Raw genomic sequence first — 17,889 nt, forward strand, 5'->3', positions numbered from 1 at the left:
AAGCTATGAACTATTTACAGCTGAATTAATACTGTTTTTCAGAACAGCAGCAGAGCTAAGGACACTAAAGTTTCTGACCCAGACCATGCGGTAGTGACTAACCCAATTGCCTTCTATGACGAGATAACTGGCTCTGTGGATGAGGGGAAAGCAGTGGACGTGTTATTCCTTGACTTTAGCAAAGCTTTTGATACGGTCTCCCACAGTATTCTTGCCAGCAAGTTAAAGAAGTATGGGCTGGATGAATGGACAATAAGGTGGATAGAAACCTGGCCAGATTGTCGGGCTCAACGGGTAGTGATCAATGGCTCCATATCTCCATATCAATGGCAGATGGCATCAAGCGGAGTGCCCCAAGGTTTGGTCCTGGGGCCAGTTTTGTTCAATATCTTCATTAATGATCTGGAGGATGGTGTGGATTACAGATGACAGTAAACTGGAAGGAGTGGTAGATACGCTGGAGGGTAGGGATAGGATACAGAGGGACCTAGACAAATTAGAGGATTGGGCCAAAAGAAATCTGATGAGGTTCAACAAGGACAAGTGCAGAGTCCTGCACTTAGGACGGAAGAATCCCATGCACTGCTACAGACTAGGGACCAAGTGGCTAGGCAGCAGTTCTGCAGAAAAGGACCTAGGGATGACAGTGGACGAGAAGCTAGATATGAGTCAACAGTGTGCCCTTGTTGCCAAGAAGGCTAATGGCATTTTGGGCTGTATAAGTAGGAGCATTGCCAGCAGATGGAGGGATGTGATCATTCCCCTCTATTCGGCATTCGTGAGGCCTCATCTGGAGTACTGTGTCCAGTTTTGGGCCCCACACTACAAGAAGGATATGGAAAAATTGAAAAGAGTCCAGCGGAGGGCAACAAAAATGATTAGGGGGCTGGAGCACATGACTTCTGAGGAGAGGCTGAGGGAACTGGGATTATTGAGTCTGCAGAAGAGAAGAATGAGGGGGGATTTGATAGCTGCTTTCAACTACCTGAAAGGGGGTTCCAAAGAGCATGGATCTAGAGCAGGGGTCGGCAACGTTCGGCACGCGGCTCGCCAGAGTAAGCCCCCTAGCGGGCCGGGCCAGTTTATTTACCTGCTGACGCGGCAGGTTCGGCCGATCGCGGCCCCCACTGGCCGCGGTTCGCCGTCCCGGGCCAATGGGGGTGGCGGGAAGCTGCGGCCAGCACATCCCTCGGCCCGCGCCGCTTCTCGCCGCCCCCATTGGCCCAGGACAGCGAACTGCGGCGAGTGGGGGCCACGATCGGCCGAACCTGCCGCGCCAGCAGGTAAATAAACTGGCCCGGCCCGCCAGGGTGCTTTCCCTGGTGAGTCGCGTGCCGAACGTTGCCGACCCCGATCTAGAGTGTTCTCAGTGGTAGCAGATGACAGAACAAGGAGCAATGGTCTCAAGTTGCAGTGGGAGAGGTTTAGGTTGGCTATTAGGAAAAACTTTTTCACTAGGAGGGTGGTGAAGCACTGGAAGCACTAGAGACGTGGTGGAATCTCCTTCCTTAGAGGTTTTTAAGGTCAGGTTTGACAAAGCCCTGCCTGGGATGATTTAGTTGGGGATTGGTCCTGCTTCGAGCAGGGGGTTGGACTAGATGACCTCCTGAGGTCCCTTCCAACCCTGATATTCTATGATTCTATGAACTAAAGAGGCAATCAAATGAGAGAATTCAGAGGTGGGTTCAATGCTAGGGGTTGGGTTGCGAGGCCCAGCCTTGAATATAGGTTATTCAGCATGGATGCCATTTTACATTGTCTTGGGTCCAAGAAGCTACCTGGTATTTTATAGGAGTTAGTCCCTCCGTCCCCTCCCCCCACCTTAAAGTTAAAAGTTATTAAAATTGCAGCTTTAAAATCCTTGCATACGTGTTTCATTTTCTTGCATGAAAGAGTTCCAGTTTCTTCTTTCTTACAAGTGATGCCGATGCAAGCAGGTATCTATTACTTCATTTTCCTTTTCCACCCCAGTCCCTTTATTGTAAAATTATTGGTTTGGCCACTAAAATGTAAATATTCTGAAGAAGCTGTCACCAATGACAACTTTTGTTTATAAACAAAGGAAATATTTAAACACAAGCAAAGGAACCAACAACATGTGTATGTACAAACCTAAGTAAATACATGAACTTATTAGTGTAAGCTGTGTCCTCCCACCTCCCCCTACACACTGTATGCTGCTATCTCTGGTAGTGTTATAACTAAATTTAACCGCAAACATTTTGGGTCAGGGACAATATCTTATTTATCTACAAAACACCCTGTTTCTATACATGTATAAACAACATATTGGTGTAATATATGCTTTTCTCCTTGTATACTAAAATAACAACTTTGGTAATCTATGCAGTGCTTATAATGAGAACAAGGTTCTATTTACAAAAATTTTAAACATAAATTGCACCAGCAGCCCACAAATGTCTTATTAAATACAAGGCCTGATTTTCCAAAGTGTGCAGGCAAAAGTGCAGAGCCAGTTTTAGGTGTGCCTGAGCTTCATGTATGCAAAAGTGCACGTGTGCTTTTAAAAATCTAACCCATTACACTGTTATTACCAGGAATAAATGTATACCCAAATTGTGTGAATAAAGTAAACAACAACAAGCCGTCTAAGCTAAATAAATAGGCTTTGCATTGTACCTGAAGTTAAGTGAGTGAATTCTAAAAATAAGGGTTGTCTCCTCAGAAAGCCCTTCTAACAAACCTGGAGAATGCAGTCCCAGGAACAGACGTTAAGTGAATCACAGCCAGGGGCGGCTCTAGGCATCAGCAAAGCAAGCACGTGATTGGGGCAGCCCATTTGCAGGGGCGGCAGGGATCCAGCATGGGAGCTAAGAACCAACAGGGGGCCCTGGGAGCTGTAGTTCCTTGGTTAGCTCCCTGCCTATAGAGCCAGCCCTGGAGCAGGGAAAGAACTACATTTCCCAGCATTCCCTTGGCCACTACCAACAGGAAAGAGGGGGAGGGAGTGAGGAAGCTGAGACCTCATGCTGCAGCCTGCTGTGAATGGAGAGCTGCACTGTGAGTAGGGATTCCATATTTTAACATTCAAAAAATAGGACACTCCACAGGGAGGGAGGGTAGCCCCACCCTGCCACCATCCACTCCCTCTGTCTGCCCCCCACAGAAACCCCAACCCATCCAACCCCCCTGCTCCCTGTCCCCTGATCAACCCTGCCCCCCAGGACCCCACCCCCTATCTAAGTCCCACTGGTCCTTGTCCCCAACTGCCCCCTCCTGAGACCCCCCCCAACTTCCCCCCTTAGGACCGCACCCCCTACCTGTCCCTTGACAAACCCCTGGGATTCCCATGCCTATCCAACTGCTGCCTGTCCCCTGACTGCCCCCCCCGAAACCCCTGACCCATCTAACCCCCCCCTTCTCCCTGCCCCTGACTGCCCCCCTGAACCTCCGCCCCATCCAACCCCCCCTGCTCCCTGTCCCTTGACTACCCCCCCGGAACCCCCTACCCCTTCTCCAACCCCCCAGCCCCCTTACCGTGCCACTCAGACCAGCGTGTCTGGCTTCGCGCAGCGCCAGACACGCTGCTGCATACATGCTGCCGTGCTCCCCCGCAGAGCCACAGCCCTCTCCCCTCCCCCCCCAGCACCTGCCTTCCAGATTTGAACACCTCAAAATTCAGGAGTGCTCAAGCTCAGTTTGGGCAGCTGTTACTTCATTTCTCCCAAATCAAATATACTTATCCTACTGTAGAAAAAGTAGGATAAAATTGAGCAAGAAATGCTTCCCAGTGGTTATTAGGACTGGAATTGCTACTTTCAACAGCCATTGCCTTTTTGTTTGTTTGTTTGTTTGTTTGTTTGTTTAAAAGGAAGACAGTGATATTGCATTGGCAAATTCCCCATAGAAAGAAAGAGTGGAACAAAAGAATAATAAAGGCACCTCAACTTTTCCTCATTTATGTAGGACAGTCTTATAATATGCATCCAGATATCCTCCAATCACACAAGCTGAAAATTGTTCCACTTTACTGCAGTTCTGTAACCATACGGGAACCAATCCTGTCTGTGTTCTGTGCACATCTAAAATTCCTGCTGAATGACCTGCCCTGGGAGCGAGTTACCAGCGACCCAGGGCTGCGGCGGAAGGAGGGTGCAGGTGTGTGTGGGGGTGAGCCCAGGGCTGGGGCGGCAGGAGGTGTGTGTGGGGGGCAATGGTGGGGGGGTAGGGGGAACCCAGAGCTGGGGCGGCAGGGTGTGTTTGTGTGTGGGGGAGAGCCAGGGGCTGGGGCAGCAGGGGGGGTGCGGGTCGGGGGGGGGAGAGCCCAGGGCTGGGGCGACAGGGGGGTGCGGGAGGTGGGGGAGAGCCCAGGGCTGGGGAGACAGGGGGGTGCGGCGAGGAGCCCAGGGCTGGGACGGGGGGCAACCAAAATTTTTTTTGCTTGGGGCGGCAAAAAACCTAGAGCCGGCCCTGATCACAGCTACCTTAAGGTCTCAGCTAAGTGCCCTCCCTGAAACCACATGCCTATCAACAGAGGAACTGGCAGCAGCCTATAGTTCTTTGGAAAACAAGAATTTCAGTTCCTAACCCTGTAACAGAAATTAACAAATTAACTGCTGGCTGCTGTCCCTCCTCTACTTTTCAAGGAAATAGACGTAAGATCAGCAACCTCTTCCTTCACTCAAAAGAAGGTAAAATTCTTGAACTAGTTACTATTCTAAACCACTTGTGCACAGGATTGCGTTCACCAATCAAATGTCTGTTTCTATGCAAATAAAAACTGAGTAGCAGGCAGCTGCTGAAAAGTTAGATTTCTTGTTAATTCCAGTTGCTGACTGCCAGTTGCCTTTTCTGCTGCTATTTTAATGGAGATGGACATTGCTTGGGCAAAATGAAGATAAGTATTTTAAAATAATGATTATTACAATAAACCATTCATGTTCAGGCTTGAAAAGGAGGGGAGGCACAGTCCACTGTCAGCTACGGCTGGAGCTAGTGGAACGGCCAGACACAGTGGGACTGGGGTGTACAGACTTTACACATGGCTAGCATTGCCAGCAGCGCCAGTCTCCCCAAAAGAGACCACCCTTGCAGGCCAACTGTGAGTGGAAATGCATGCTGTAACCTCTTCCAAAATAGTGGAGCTCCATATGGAAGATGCTCTCCCAGGAAGTCTTCTGGAACAGCCAGCTAAAATTCCTGGGGTTTGTTGCAGCATAGCCCCTTCATGCCCATCCAGCATGGGCTGTGACTTTAAGCCACAATCAGCCCTTGGACTATAGGAAGAAAAATACATTCTCCTGATTTTAAATGAATCTGTCTTCACTGTAGTACTGTTATACCATCACATTAATAATACATTAAGTTTCTCCCTAGAGAAGGTAAAGATATTTGTTCTACAGTGCTAAGAATTGCTAAGGATCACATCAATTTATATGTAACATCATATCACTTTCCATTTTTAAAGCATATTAAATCTGATAAAACTCACATTAGGATTCACATTAAAATAATTAAAATCATCCAATTATTTAAACCTAAAATTTTGTGATAATAAAAGCATACAAACGACTAATAAAATCAAATGTCTGACATAAGTAACAATTAAGTATGCAGTTAATGGGAATCGAGGTAGAAGACATGAAAGCACTAATCTTCCCTTCACAGTTTATGTTCTACTATGGTAAAGGTTCCACATTAAAAATAAAAACCACACAAATATTTTCTTCTTATCAAAACTTTAACTCTTGCAATGCTACATTCAATAATAATAGAAATGTACACCTGGACATCACAATGCATACTGGCTCCCATAGGGTATATTGTCAGTAAAACAGCATTTTGCTATCCTTTTACATGTCCATCACACAACTACACACTGTCTCCCAAAGTGGCAAAAGTACTGGCTACACTCTCCTGTTCAGTAGTGAAGAAAACATTTTCTCCCCCTTACTCCAAACAACCTCAAAGATGGGGAGGCTTTGTCTGGGCAGGCAGTGGAAGGAAGACCGTTGGGCCTCCTTAAGGAGTGTCTTGCTTTTCTCCTCTCCCCATGGCAGTCCCTCAATCCTCACTCAGGCCGTGCCAGGGGCTCTGTGCGCATCCCTCTTCCCCCACCATTCCTATTTCTTTTCTTTCTGCCTAGGAGAGAAGTCATTCAAGGTGTCAACATTTTAAACTCTATTTGGTAAATGGACAAAGATGATCTGGGGGGTACTGTTATGCTGGAAAGTGCTTGTGGCTGCCATTACCGGTTCTTTGATCTATAGGCAATTACAGACTTCACTGAAGCTGCTGGCTCTGCTAACCAGAGGCCAAGGGCTCCATGTGTGCCCCCATTTTCCCCTTCTGGTTTTTCCAGTTTCCCCCAAAATCAGTAAGGTTCTGCCCATTGATGTCTAGAACATTCCGTGAAATTTGGAATCAATCAGCTGTGGCATTCAAAGGTTACTGCATTTACAGACAAACAGAAAGACAGACACAGAAATGCCATCTAGTTGAGCACAGGGTCTTGCTTTGCTTGACCAATAACTATTCTCAAAGACCATCCAGTGAAATAAAACCTACAGAGCAACTACTGCTTGTTGCATTTTTATAGCAGAATCAGATATAAATCTGCAGGTTTCCTTTTTGCGTACTCCATTAGAATGACACTGGTTTGTGTACTGTATACAAAACTAAATGCTTTGATACGCTTATCTCAGAAAGTGGCCTGAACTGATCTTTAAGGAAAGTAAAGAATTAACATGTATACAAACGTCACTGATAAAGCTGTGAATGTCCACACCCACTTCTCACTGCACTGATGGTTCAGATTTCATGAGCTCAAGTCCTCTCTTGACAGGAGATATATGCAAGGAGATAAATTACGGACAGAAACATGCTTGCTGACCCTCTAACAGATCAGTGATCACAGGTTTAGCCTTTTATTAGCAAAGTATGAATATTATCAAACTGATAGCAACAAGTGTCTAGACAATAAAGGAAAGAAAAGGGGACTTAATGACTGTTAGATTTAAAAGATTACAAAATTGTCCTAAAATTAGACACTATTGGATTAATAGCTTGAAATCTAGACTAGCATCAGTACTGTCAGGGTTATATTCAACCCCATGCGAAATGCTGAATGGAATAGCAATTGTTTAAACACTTTGATAGACATTGAAAGTCTAAGGAATCATCTTTTTTCCTCACAAACATGCATAGTCAAAACATATCTGGCGCTCTTAAATATGCAGCGTATTTAGTTGCATTTATCCTCCTTACTGTTACTATAGAAATCAGAATACCAGGAAGAATTATAGGCTTCAGCATCTAAAGGTCACACAGAGGTAGTTGTATTCTTACAGCGTGTTATGCAACCATTAATCCTAATGGTCTCAGGTTCCACGAATATTCTATGAGAGGATGTCAGGGACATAATAAAAAGACAATGTATGTTCTGTTTACTAAGAAAACGTAAAATTAATAAAATTCAGATTTAAAATAAAATCATAGCTACAATTAAATTCCAATTTACTAGCTTTTAATTTAAAAATTCTGATGTTCCTTAGTATTGCCAAATCGTCTGCCCAGTCACATAATCTGGTCACTGTTAGTGCAGGAGCCACGTTGGCAGCTCCTGAAATCTGAAACAGCTTTTCTTCATCTCTCCACTTCATCTGCTCACTAGCCATTTTCAAATCTCATCTGAAAAATGTTTCTAATTCCTCTCTTACTCCACTTTCATTATTTCAAACTTTGCAATTGTGGGAGCCACAAAGCGTTTAGTATAAAGGATGCTATAGAAAATTAGTGTTACGCTTTACACTGAGGACTGGGCTTTGTATATTGAAATGAATGTATTGGTTTTTATATGGACAAGAGTTAAATTTATATAATGCAAAAATATTTCATAACAACTCAGAACAGTGGCTAACAGTGTGATATATTGTCTGAAGTCATAGACTAAAGGGATTACTACTCACTAGAGATATTTTTTTCATTCCAACGTCAATAAATTGGCTAATAATTTCTTTTTCTTATCAATTAAAAATACCAGCTGGAATAGTATGTTTTACTGTACCCTTAAAAATGTATGTCAACACTAATTATGCTGCAGCTTCAGTTACCTTCTAATGAGTCTTTCTTATTGTAACTGACTGAACATGGTGACTGTATGAACTAATAGCAGAGCTCCAGTGGTGGAATTGGAAATGACAGATATCTTAGATAAATATTAGTGAAAATTATATTTTTAGTTTCTTCTCTTCACTTTAATTTTTCAATTTTATTGTGAACTGAGCACACCTCCTGGTGCCTCTGTGGCAGCTAGAGGTATTTTTATTGGACAAACCCTCAAGTCTCTGCTCAGACAAAATTATTCTTGAATGAATTTAGTAAATAGAACTGAATAAAAACTTTAAGATCTGGCCCATTAACTTTTATATACCCATGATTTTTACGGTATTTCTCTTTTTATTTCCTACAGTACAGATGAAAACCAAGAAAGCATCAGAGGAGCAAGGAAAAGTGTAATGTATTTTATTAGTTATAGCTACTAATACATTGTGTTTATACATTATTGTTTCAATGCTGCTACATTATACTTCTATAATGTCTTTTATAAGAGTGTCAGAGCATTTTCCCAACTCTAATGAAGCCCCTCAATGTTCCTGTGATGTAAATTATTATGCCCATTTTACAGATGGCTGAAACAGAGACTTTGGGTAAAATTTTCAAAAGTGCTTAAATGACTTAGGAGCCTACATCTAAGGTCCAAATCCCCAAAGATAGTTAGGCACCTAACTCCCATTGAAACCCATGGGAGTTAGGTACCTAAATACCTATGAGGCTCTGGACCAAAGTCTTAGGCTCCTAATGGCTGAATTCACAACGTGACTTAGGAACTGCAATACTCTGTGTTACAAGGCTTAACTTTTAGGGACCCTGCTGCTCACTGGAATTCTCAGCCCTGAGTTAGGCTCCCTATATGATGCTTGGGGAGAGTTAGGCACCTGAAAATCGGTTTCTCAGAAGTCAGCATGCTGAGTAATGAGTTGCCTAAGTCAGCCAGTAAAAAATGCTGAGGAGAGAGGCGGAATCTAAGACCCACCTGTCAAAAGGAAATGGGCGCCTATCCATTCAGGATTCTATCATTCTATCCAATTGCCTGGGCACTCACCTGGGATATGGTAGACCTTTTTTCAAATCCCTGCTTCAAATTACCTGATTTGGAGTAAGGAATTGAACTTGGTCTCCCATATCCCATCTGGGTGCCCTGACTACTGGGCTATAGAGTCAAGCTCTCACTTTCCCTCTCTAGCCCAATATATATTTAATCATTTAATACAACTTTCCCACACCCAGATGAGTGCCCTAACCATAGGGCTACTGGGTACCCTAGAGATGTTCCCCCCCATGCCCCGAATAGGTGTGCTCCCAGAATGGCTACCAGATTGGACCCTGCAGGTGAAATAGGGGGTGGAATGCATATTTCAAGAATGCTGCTGGGGCATAGGTGTGAGCTAGGGTGCCAAGCAGCTAGGCAGTGTCAGGGCTGACTCCCTTTGTGGATCTAGCCCCTATGTCACTTGGGTGCTTCTGAAAATGTGACCTCCTGTCTATGGTGGGAAAATGCATCATAATAGCTTCACTACACGTAAGTAATATGGCCAGCTGAAAGGCATGCTACTGATAAAAACTTTATACTGCACCACACTCATCATTTATTCTTTCTATATATTACATATACAATGATTTCCATTTAAGTCAACATTTACCAATAGTAACCACTATGCTGCACCACGTATAGCACAATCTTTCACTAGGTTTACAATGGAAAATAATTCTGATGAAGTAATGCTCTATAAATATTCACTTTTAATGATGACCCCTGTGCTGTGTAATATACACATTCAAGCAGTGTACATATAGTATATATACACACACATGAACAAAATAAATAGTGTTGGTTTAATTAATACCAATTTTAAAGTGTTTAGAAATTTCCACAACACATTAAGAGACGTAGTTGAAAAGCATTTTATCTTCATTTTATCACTCGGCTCACATCTTGTTCTCTAAGCACAGTCAAAGAGGTGGAATATATGCATAATTCATAAAGGCATTTATTCAGGTATACACCAGAGGCTGGTGAAGGTGGGCAAATATTTCTAGTCCTGCGTAACCCTAACATGGAAATCAAATCAAATATAGGCATGGAGGGGCTTGTGGAATACATTTTTGATGATTAAAGGATGTACTTAACAAATAAGTAACAAGAGATTCTCATTTGCTAATCATTTCTTGTAAGCCAGCCATCAGAGGAATAAGAAATGAGTCACAGAAAACAGTCACCATATCACACCATTTCCAACATTTTCAGATGTAGAACTTCCTTTTGCTCACAGTATTTAAGAAAAAAGTGAAAAGATAATATGCTGAATGTCAAAGAAAACAATTTGTTAAAAACTAACAATAAACTTATTAGTTATTTTACCATATAAGGAACAAAAATGCATTAGTGTGTATATAATCCTATACTTTGTTCCTCACTCACTCGTGCATCTCATACATTTTCTGGGATTGACACCACCCTCCATTTTATTCAGTTATATTCATTTAACTATTTTTTATTAATTGTTCATCAAAACAAAGTGTCCAACCCCCCCCCCCCCCATGATAGGATAGGTCAAGGTATAAGGACTGTCCTGGCTGTGTGGCCTACTGCACAGAGCACTATTCTGGTAGTCAAGAGACCTGGATTCTATTCCCAGTACCCAGTGATAGGGCTCAGTGACCTTGGGCAAGTCACGTCACTGCCCTGTGCCTCAGTTTCCCCTCTGTAGAATGGGGATAATAGTTTTGTAAAGCACTTAGAGATCTACTGATGAAAAGGGCTATATTAGAGCTGGGTATTATATTATTTCTTCATCTCTCGTGCAAGGACAGAGGACAACTTCTTCAGGCATTGGTTATGAAGGACTAACAAGAACAGCATTGAGCAAGTATTGTTAGAGGCACCTGTCTCAAACAGAGATGGAAGGAGACAAGTTCAGGCACCTCTCTCTCACCCAGCATCAGCCAGTAGAGCTGATCAAGTGTATAGGGCAGTGCATGCTGCACTCTATTAGGGGCTGTCTACACAGACACACTCAGGAAATAATCCAATTAAATTAAAGGTGTGAATTTAAAGTGGATTAGTTAAACCACATTAAAATCCTGTGTGGATGCTCTTATTCATAATTACAGTAACCTTAATTCAACTTGGTTAATTCAACTTGGTCAACTTAATTAAACTGAAGTAAGACCACTTTAATTTTGAATAACACTATCCATACAGGGGTTTAATGCAGTTTAACTAATCCACTTTAAAAATTAATTCAGATTAATTTTCCTGAGTGTCCCCATATAGACAAGCCCTCAAAGGATGTAGTGATATCTATCATCCCCCTGCACACCAGGGAGCGCTGGGTGTTTGTAAGACAATGGAATCTACCATTACATAGTACTCAGAAAACTATAAATAATAACAATAGAAAAAGCAGAGATAGTCTTAAGAACATTCAGAGCACGATGTTTGTTTCAAGCCATCTGGATTTTTTTTTTTTTTTTTTTTTTTTTTTTTTTAAACAAAATGTTTAAGGTATGTGAATGGCACTCATCATTACTTTCGTGGACATGATACATTTCCACAAAGATGCAGAAACAAATGCACAGAGTGAGGCAATAAAGTGAAATGCTACCACAGGTAGACAAGGGAAATTGTCTTAAAGGGATTCAGCCTGGATTCTGAAGTTATGAAGGGTAAATTAAGGACAAAAACAGATTACATGATATATGGAAAATGAGAGGATACTTTTGCTTTAGTTATGCAATCAACTGTCTATCATATTTTTTGTCCTCTTTGTTTGAGGAAAGGTTCCCCAGATATGCTCAAGTCCTGCAGATTTTGCTGAGTTCAATTTAATTTTTTCCAGCAGAATACAACTTTACCCATAGGACAATCAGAATTCCCAGGTCAGGGTATAAATGATTTCTAACGTAGCATGACGTGGTTAATTCTTTCAAGTTTAAACATTTTTGTTTCTGTTTATTTAAATGGATATTTTCATTCAATATTATAGGTATTTCTTCACTCCCAAGAATTCATGCCCTTAGTGCCGAACAAGGAATTTCTATGGACTTGTCTTTCTTAGGTAGTTCAAAGGCCGCTATTACCATGGTTTCTTATCATAGTCTATATGCATCAAATTATTTAATAGTCAACAAATCCTAAACAAAGTAGTCTTCAATCTATCTACAATTTCAGTTCCATCTTCCAACCTCCAAAAGTCCCTGTGGGATTCTGATTTTGATAGCGTTATAGGAAGTATATTGTTCAATCTAGAGCAGTTCAGCTCATTCATCTTATTTTTTCACAAAGCTAGCTTTTTTTGCATATCCTTAAAATTTCTTTGCAGGCAGTGGATAGTACCTTTCACTGATCTGATCCTAATCTCAGCCTCTGCAACTCCTGTGGACATTTATTTTAGAACCTGCAGCATAAAACCCATGATTGAACTCATAGAATCATAGAATATTAGGGTTGGAAGAGACCTCAGGAGGTCACCTAGTCCAACCCCCTGCTCAAAGCAGGACCAACCCCAACTAAATCATCCCAGCCAGGGCTTTGTCAAGACAGGCCTTAAAAACCTCTAAGGATGGAGATTCCACCATCTCCCTAGGTAACCCATCCCAGTGCTTCTCCACCCTCCTAGTGAAATAGTTTTTCCTAATATCCAACCTAGACCTCCCCCACTGCAACTTGAGACCATTGCTCCTTGTTCTGTCAGCTGCCACCACTGAGAACAGCCTAGCCCCATCCTCTTTGGAACCCCTCTTCAGGTAGTTGAAGGCTGCTATCAAATCCCCCCTCATTCTTCTCTTCTGCAGACTAAATAAGCCCAGTTCCCTCAGCCTCTCCTCCTAAGTCATGTGCCCCAGGCCCCTAATCATTTTCATGCCCTCTGCTGGACTCTCTCCAATTTGTCCACATCCTTTCTGTAGTGGAGGGCCAAAAACTGGATGCAATACTTCAGATGTGGCCTCACCAGTGCCGAATAGAGGGGACTAATCACTTCCCTCGATCTGCTGGCAATACTCCTACTAATGCAGCCCAATGTACCATTAGCCTTCTTGGCAACAAGGGCACACCGTTGACTCGTATCCAGCTTCTCATCCACTGTAATCCCCAGATCCTTTTCTGCAGAACTGCCACCAAGCGAGTCAGTCCCCAGCCTGTAGCAGTGCATGGGATTCTTCCATCCTAAGTGCAGGACTCTGCACTTGTCCTTGTTGAACCTCATCAGATTTCTTTTGGCCCAATCCTCCAATTTGTCTAGGTTACTAGGGACCCTATCCCTACCCACCAGCATATCTCTCTCCCCCCCCCCAGTTTAGTGTCATCCGTGAACTTGCTGAGGGTGCAATCCATCCCATCATCCAGATCATTAATGAAGATGTTGAACAAAACTGGCCCCAGGACCGACCCCTAGGGCACTCTGCTTAAGACCAGCTGCCAACTAGACACTAAGCCATTGATCACTACCTGTTGAGCCCGATGATCTAGCCAGCTTTCTATCCCCCTTATAGTCCTATAGTCTATAGTCCATTCATTCAATCCATACTTTTTTAACTCAACTGCTAGAGTTTTATGCTAATTTTACTATTACTTCTCGTTGTAAACTGCAAGTACATTTTTGTTTGCAGGTGGGATTAATTCCTACTAATATAAGTTTTGAACTCCCTATTCAATTTCTTCAGCACACAGGCTGAAAGTATATTTCTAACCACATTCCCATCGACTAATGCCTTTCCCTTAGTCAAACCTGTTTTGACATTTACCATTATGGGACTGGGTCCAAAGCCTTTTGAAGTAAATGGGAAGACTCTCATTGATTTTAATGGGCTTTGGATCAGGCTGATGATGTCAAAACAATGCAATAACTAATAAGTACATAAAATGTTAATTCTCTGCACAGTAACATATGCAGAAATAGTACCAATAACATTTTGCAGCACATTCTTCAAGAGAAATGGTTCAGAATGGTTTAGTGAATTGAGTTGGAAGCTTCTATTTTTTGTCCATTCTTTTTCTGTTTTTCTTCCTCACCACTCCTCCTGTTCTATTGGTTGTTCCTCTTTCATACTTTTAGAAAGAGCTCTCTTCTGGAATGAGCATATGATGCTATCTCAATTTGACTGTTTGGTTATTTTTATTTCCTGACCCTACCATTCTGAATAAACAAACACAAATTAAATCACTAATTCAGCAAGTAACCAGCACTAAAATATTAACTTAAAATATGAAGGAATGCACATGCTTGGAAGGAATAGTTCCTTCAGTCTTTTTTTTTTTTTTTTTTTTTGGCATCATACAACTAGGAATGTTTCGTTATAGAAAAACATTTTAGCTTCTTTCATGACTGTAAAGAAGGGCAATTATGATTGTCATGAAAACACATTGAGCAGCTGTATACTGTTAACAAAAGAACCATTATCTGAATCTGCTTAGAAAAACTCGCAACTTAAACATTCACATTTCCTAGACATTAGATATTCTTCCAAACTATAGTAGATACCAAAAAGAGACTGTTTTCTATTAATCTGGGTTGTATATCAGTCATATTTCAAAGCCAACATAACATCCTTGTTTTGGGAACATTCTACATGCACTTGCATACACAAAGAAAATTGGAAGGAGGTAGTGTAGCTTTGTTGGAAGTTTTCAGTTGCTCAGCTTTCTGTATCTACATTTCAAATTGGGTATTTGACTTTTTCATACTCCGTGTATATATTTAAAAATATTATTATATCTGAACTCTATCCATCTTACTTTGAAAAGGCCAATTAATAGATACTTACTCATTGAAGACCAGGTCTGGAGCAAAATAGAGGAATTGGCTGTTTGTATGTTTGTATGATCTCCAGCTCAAGGCAAATGATGATAGACACATCCATGAGTACTGGATTAGAGTAATTTGGTCCTCGAGAGGCAAGTTTCTAAATCCTGAAGAACAAAATGATTAATCACAAACTACAATCAACATTCAGGTGCAATGTAGTGTGAATTACCTTAAGCTCAAACTGGAAAAAAAGCTCACCTTTCCCTAACAGTTTACATTTCTCCAAAATATTCAATGAAACAATTGTAGCACTGAAATCTATTCTTAGTCTGCACATTTTAAACAATACAGTCAAACAGAACTCTTAGTTCTAGCAACCCAACATTTATTTTATTTAGATGGTTATTACTAATACCAACAAGACAAAGTTTTAATTTTCAATCAGAAAAACAAAAAACAATCATTACATTAACGATTCAATACAATATTTATCACCTCCTCCCCTGCAAAAATATCATATTATCTATCTTTAAAATGTATGAAAGAAGATTAATTTTACCTAGACCTGTTGGGCAAATGGCATATTAAGCCACAAATCCTATTTTCAAAAGAGAAAACATACAATAAAATACATTCTTACCTGGAAGTATCTTTGCCCACTTTACCACCTGAACCATCTGCTTGCCAGCAAGGCGGTTTAAAGTGGAAAGCAGGTGCTCCGCTGTATCTGGTTTTGAATTATCATATCCTGCATACACTATTTCAGGCTCAATGCTTTCAAGGACCATAGAGGGTGAAGGAGCAAGTGCTGGTGAAATAGCAGACAGGTGAGGAACAAGTGCTGTGTTTACAGATGGCTCTTTTACTGGAGCAATATATGTAGTCCCTTCCTCTGGGCTTTGGGGTGGTGGCTGTTGCTGCTGCTGTTGTTGTTGCTGTTCTTCATGCATCCCTTTCAATTTTCCCAACTTTTTGGACTTTCGGGCTGAAAAGAAGAACAATACAATCACAGAAATCTGATACAACCTTTACTTGATGGAGGCATAAAAAGATTATTTCAAAAATGAAATTAATATGGAAACCATTTTTCCAATAGTAAGCATGACAATACCAGAACACAACGGAACATGGGCCAGGAGAAAAATATATAAGCAGGCTCCTACCCACTTAAATCCAGGATATACTGTACCAATAAACCTAAATGTCATCTCTATCTCTAAAATGTTCTTCTAAGACACACTCTCCCCTCCCCCCCCTTTCCCCCCCAATGCAAATAAATTAACAAAAATCAAGTACGGCTTACCTCTCTTAGTTTATAATAATTAATTCTCCTACAACCATGAATCATTTTTGTTGTCCCCCGTTGTATCATTTCAATAGTGAAATAATAATGTCTGCTAATTTATTGTTCATGTTTCTATAAATACACCCTGTTTCCTAGTTACCTTTTTCAATTTACATGAAACATTGTAAAAATGGTTTTGATTTGTTTTGTAGGTTTTTATCTTAATCATCTATCACCCAAACATTTTTCTTCATGGTCTCTAGTCTCATATCACATTTGGTAACCAAGATCATTCTTTCTGGCCCCTAGTCTTATTATTTTCCATTTCTATACACAAATCACAAGTCACTTATCAACCTATTAGTCTAATCTAGTCAAACCACTTTGTCATTGTAACTCTTTTTTTCTACCCTAGTACTTTCTCATCTCACGACTCAGACTTCTCTTCTGGCTACTTTTGAAATTACGCTATGACCATATATAGCCAGTTAACCAAAAAATCCTGAGCCTGAGAAGTGTAAAACTTTTCTCTCTCTGCTGTTAATTCACTTCTCCCCACTTCCTGCCGTTAAGCCAATTTTTACATATTTCAGTTATAGTACTACTTTATTACAGTGAACTTGACCATACTGAAACTTCATTTTTAAACAGCAAATCCTGTCCTCCCTATGCTCCGTTGGTGCATATTCTCAGTCGGAAGACAGCAACAATGATATATCTCTACTATATGAAAGGATGTCGGGTGCAGAGGGCCCTCCATATTTTCCATTCACATAATGTAAAGTGACTGATAGTTCTGCAAATACGAGGAACAATCAGCTACATTTCCCCGTCCCTTGCATAGGGGAACAACTACCACAGAAGCTCCACCAGCTGCAAGACTACAGAATAGTTTTGCTGGTAGTTCACTGGAGAGTAAGAGAGGGAGATTCCTTTCTCCCTCCATCTGCTGCAGAAACCTCATTTTCTTCATTACTTGGGCATTCACAGGGTATATGATTTGGCTCACAGTGAAGTAAAATTAATCAAACTTCTACCTTAGATATTTACATAGCATATATTACCATATTATCTAAGCATAGAGAATAAAAGATCCAGATTATGTCAACATATTACATTGTATAGACTGTGATTCCTGTTAAAAGGTCTGTTAAATCAATGAGTTCAATATTGGGGGAGGGTGGCTCTCAAGGGAGAACTTAGATGAATCTCCCAACTTGCAGTGGATCATGAATTGATTCTGTCAACATCTTCTGTATTAAAGACGAAATGCTATGTAGATATCCAAGAAGTGGGGAGAGGTGAAAGCATAAAAAGCACCTTTTTCCCCATGTGAGCAAGGCAGTGGAACAAAAAAAAAAAAAAAAACCTGGAAATTTCCCACAAAATGAAATTAGCCTTCTTTGTTTTTCTGTTTGTTTCTGGTCGATCAGAACATTTTATTTTGATAAAGGCCCAGACCTGAAAAAAAGTTATTTTACAAACTTAAATGGGAGACTTTTCCCATCATTCCTACCTTTTGGGTAGGAACATTCCGCAAACCTCCAAAATTCCATGATGGCCGGGGGGGGAGGGGGGAGGAGAGGAGGAATCCTTGCACATCTGGGCCAAAAACATTTATTTTTTAAAAGACACAATTTCCATATGAGGCTTTGCGTTGGACTCCACAACCCAGGCATTCTACTTCGTATCTGGAGGTTAGTATGTCAGCCTGAAGCATCCAACTGGTCCCTAGAAGCCCAGGAGCGAGCCGATTCCAAGTCCCTGCTGTCCGCC

At 41.4% G+C, this 17,889-nt stretch overlaps 1 protein-coding gene across 1 annotated transcript in view; it reads right to left on the reverse strand.

Annotated features, from left to right (window-relative positions):
- NR3C2 (nuclear receptor subfamily 3 group C member 2) overlaps window positions 1-17,889 on the reverse strand; it is a 273,186-nt gene that overhangs the window by 23,705 nt on the left and 231,592 nt on the right. Inside the window, exons 5-6 of the mRNA XM_065405555.1 lie at window positions 15,469-15,813; window positions 14,848-14,992 (exon numbers count right to left, since the gene is read on the reverse strand). Of these exons, the coding sequence (XP_065261627.1) occupies window positions 14,848-14,992; window positions 15,469-15,813 (490 nt within the window). The remainder of the gene's footprint in view (window positions 1-14,847; window positions 14,993-15,468; window positions 15,814-17,889) is intronic.

The sequence above is a fragment of the Emys orbicularis genome, chromosome 5, assembly GCF_028017835.1.
Source record: "Emys orbicularis isolate rEmyOrb1 chromosome 5, rEmyOrb1.hap1, whole genome shotgun sequence".
Lineage (NCBI taxonomy): Eukaryota > Metazoa > Chordata > Testudines > Emydidae > Emys > Emys orbicularis.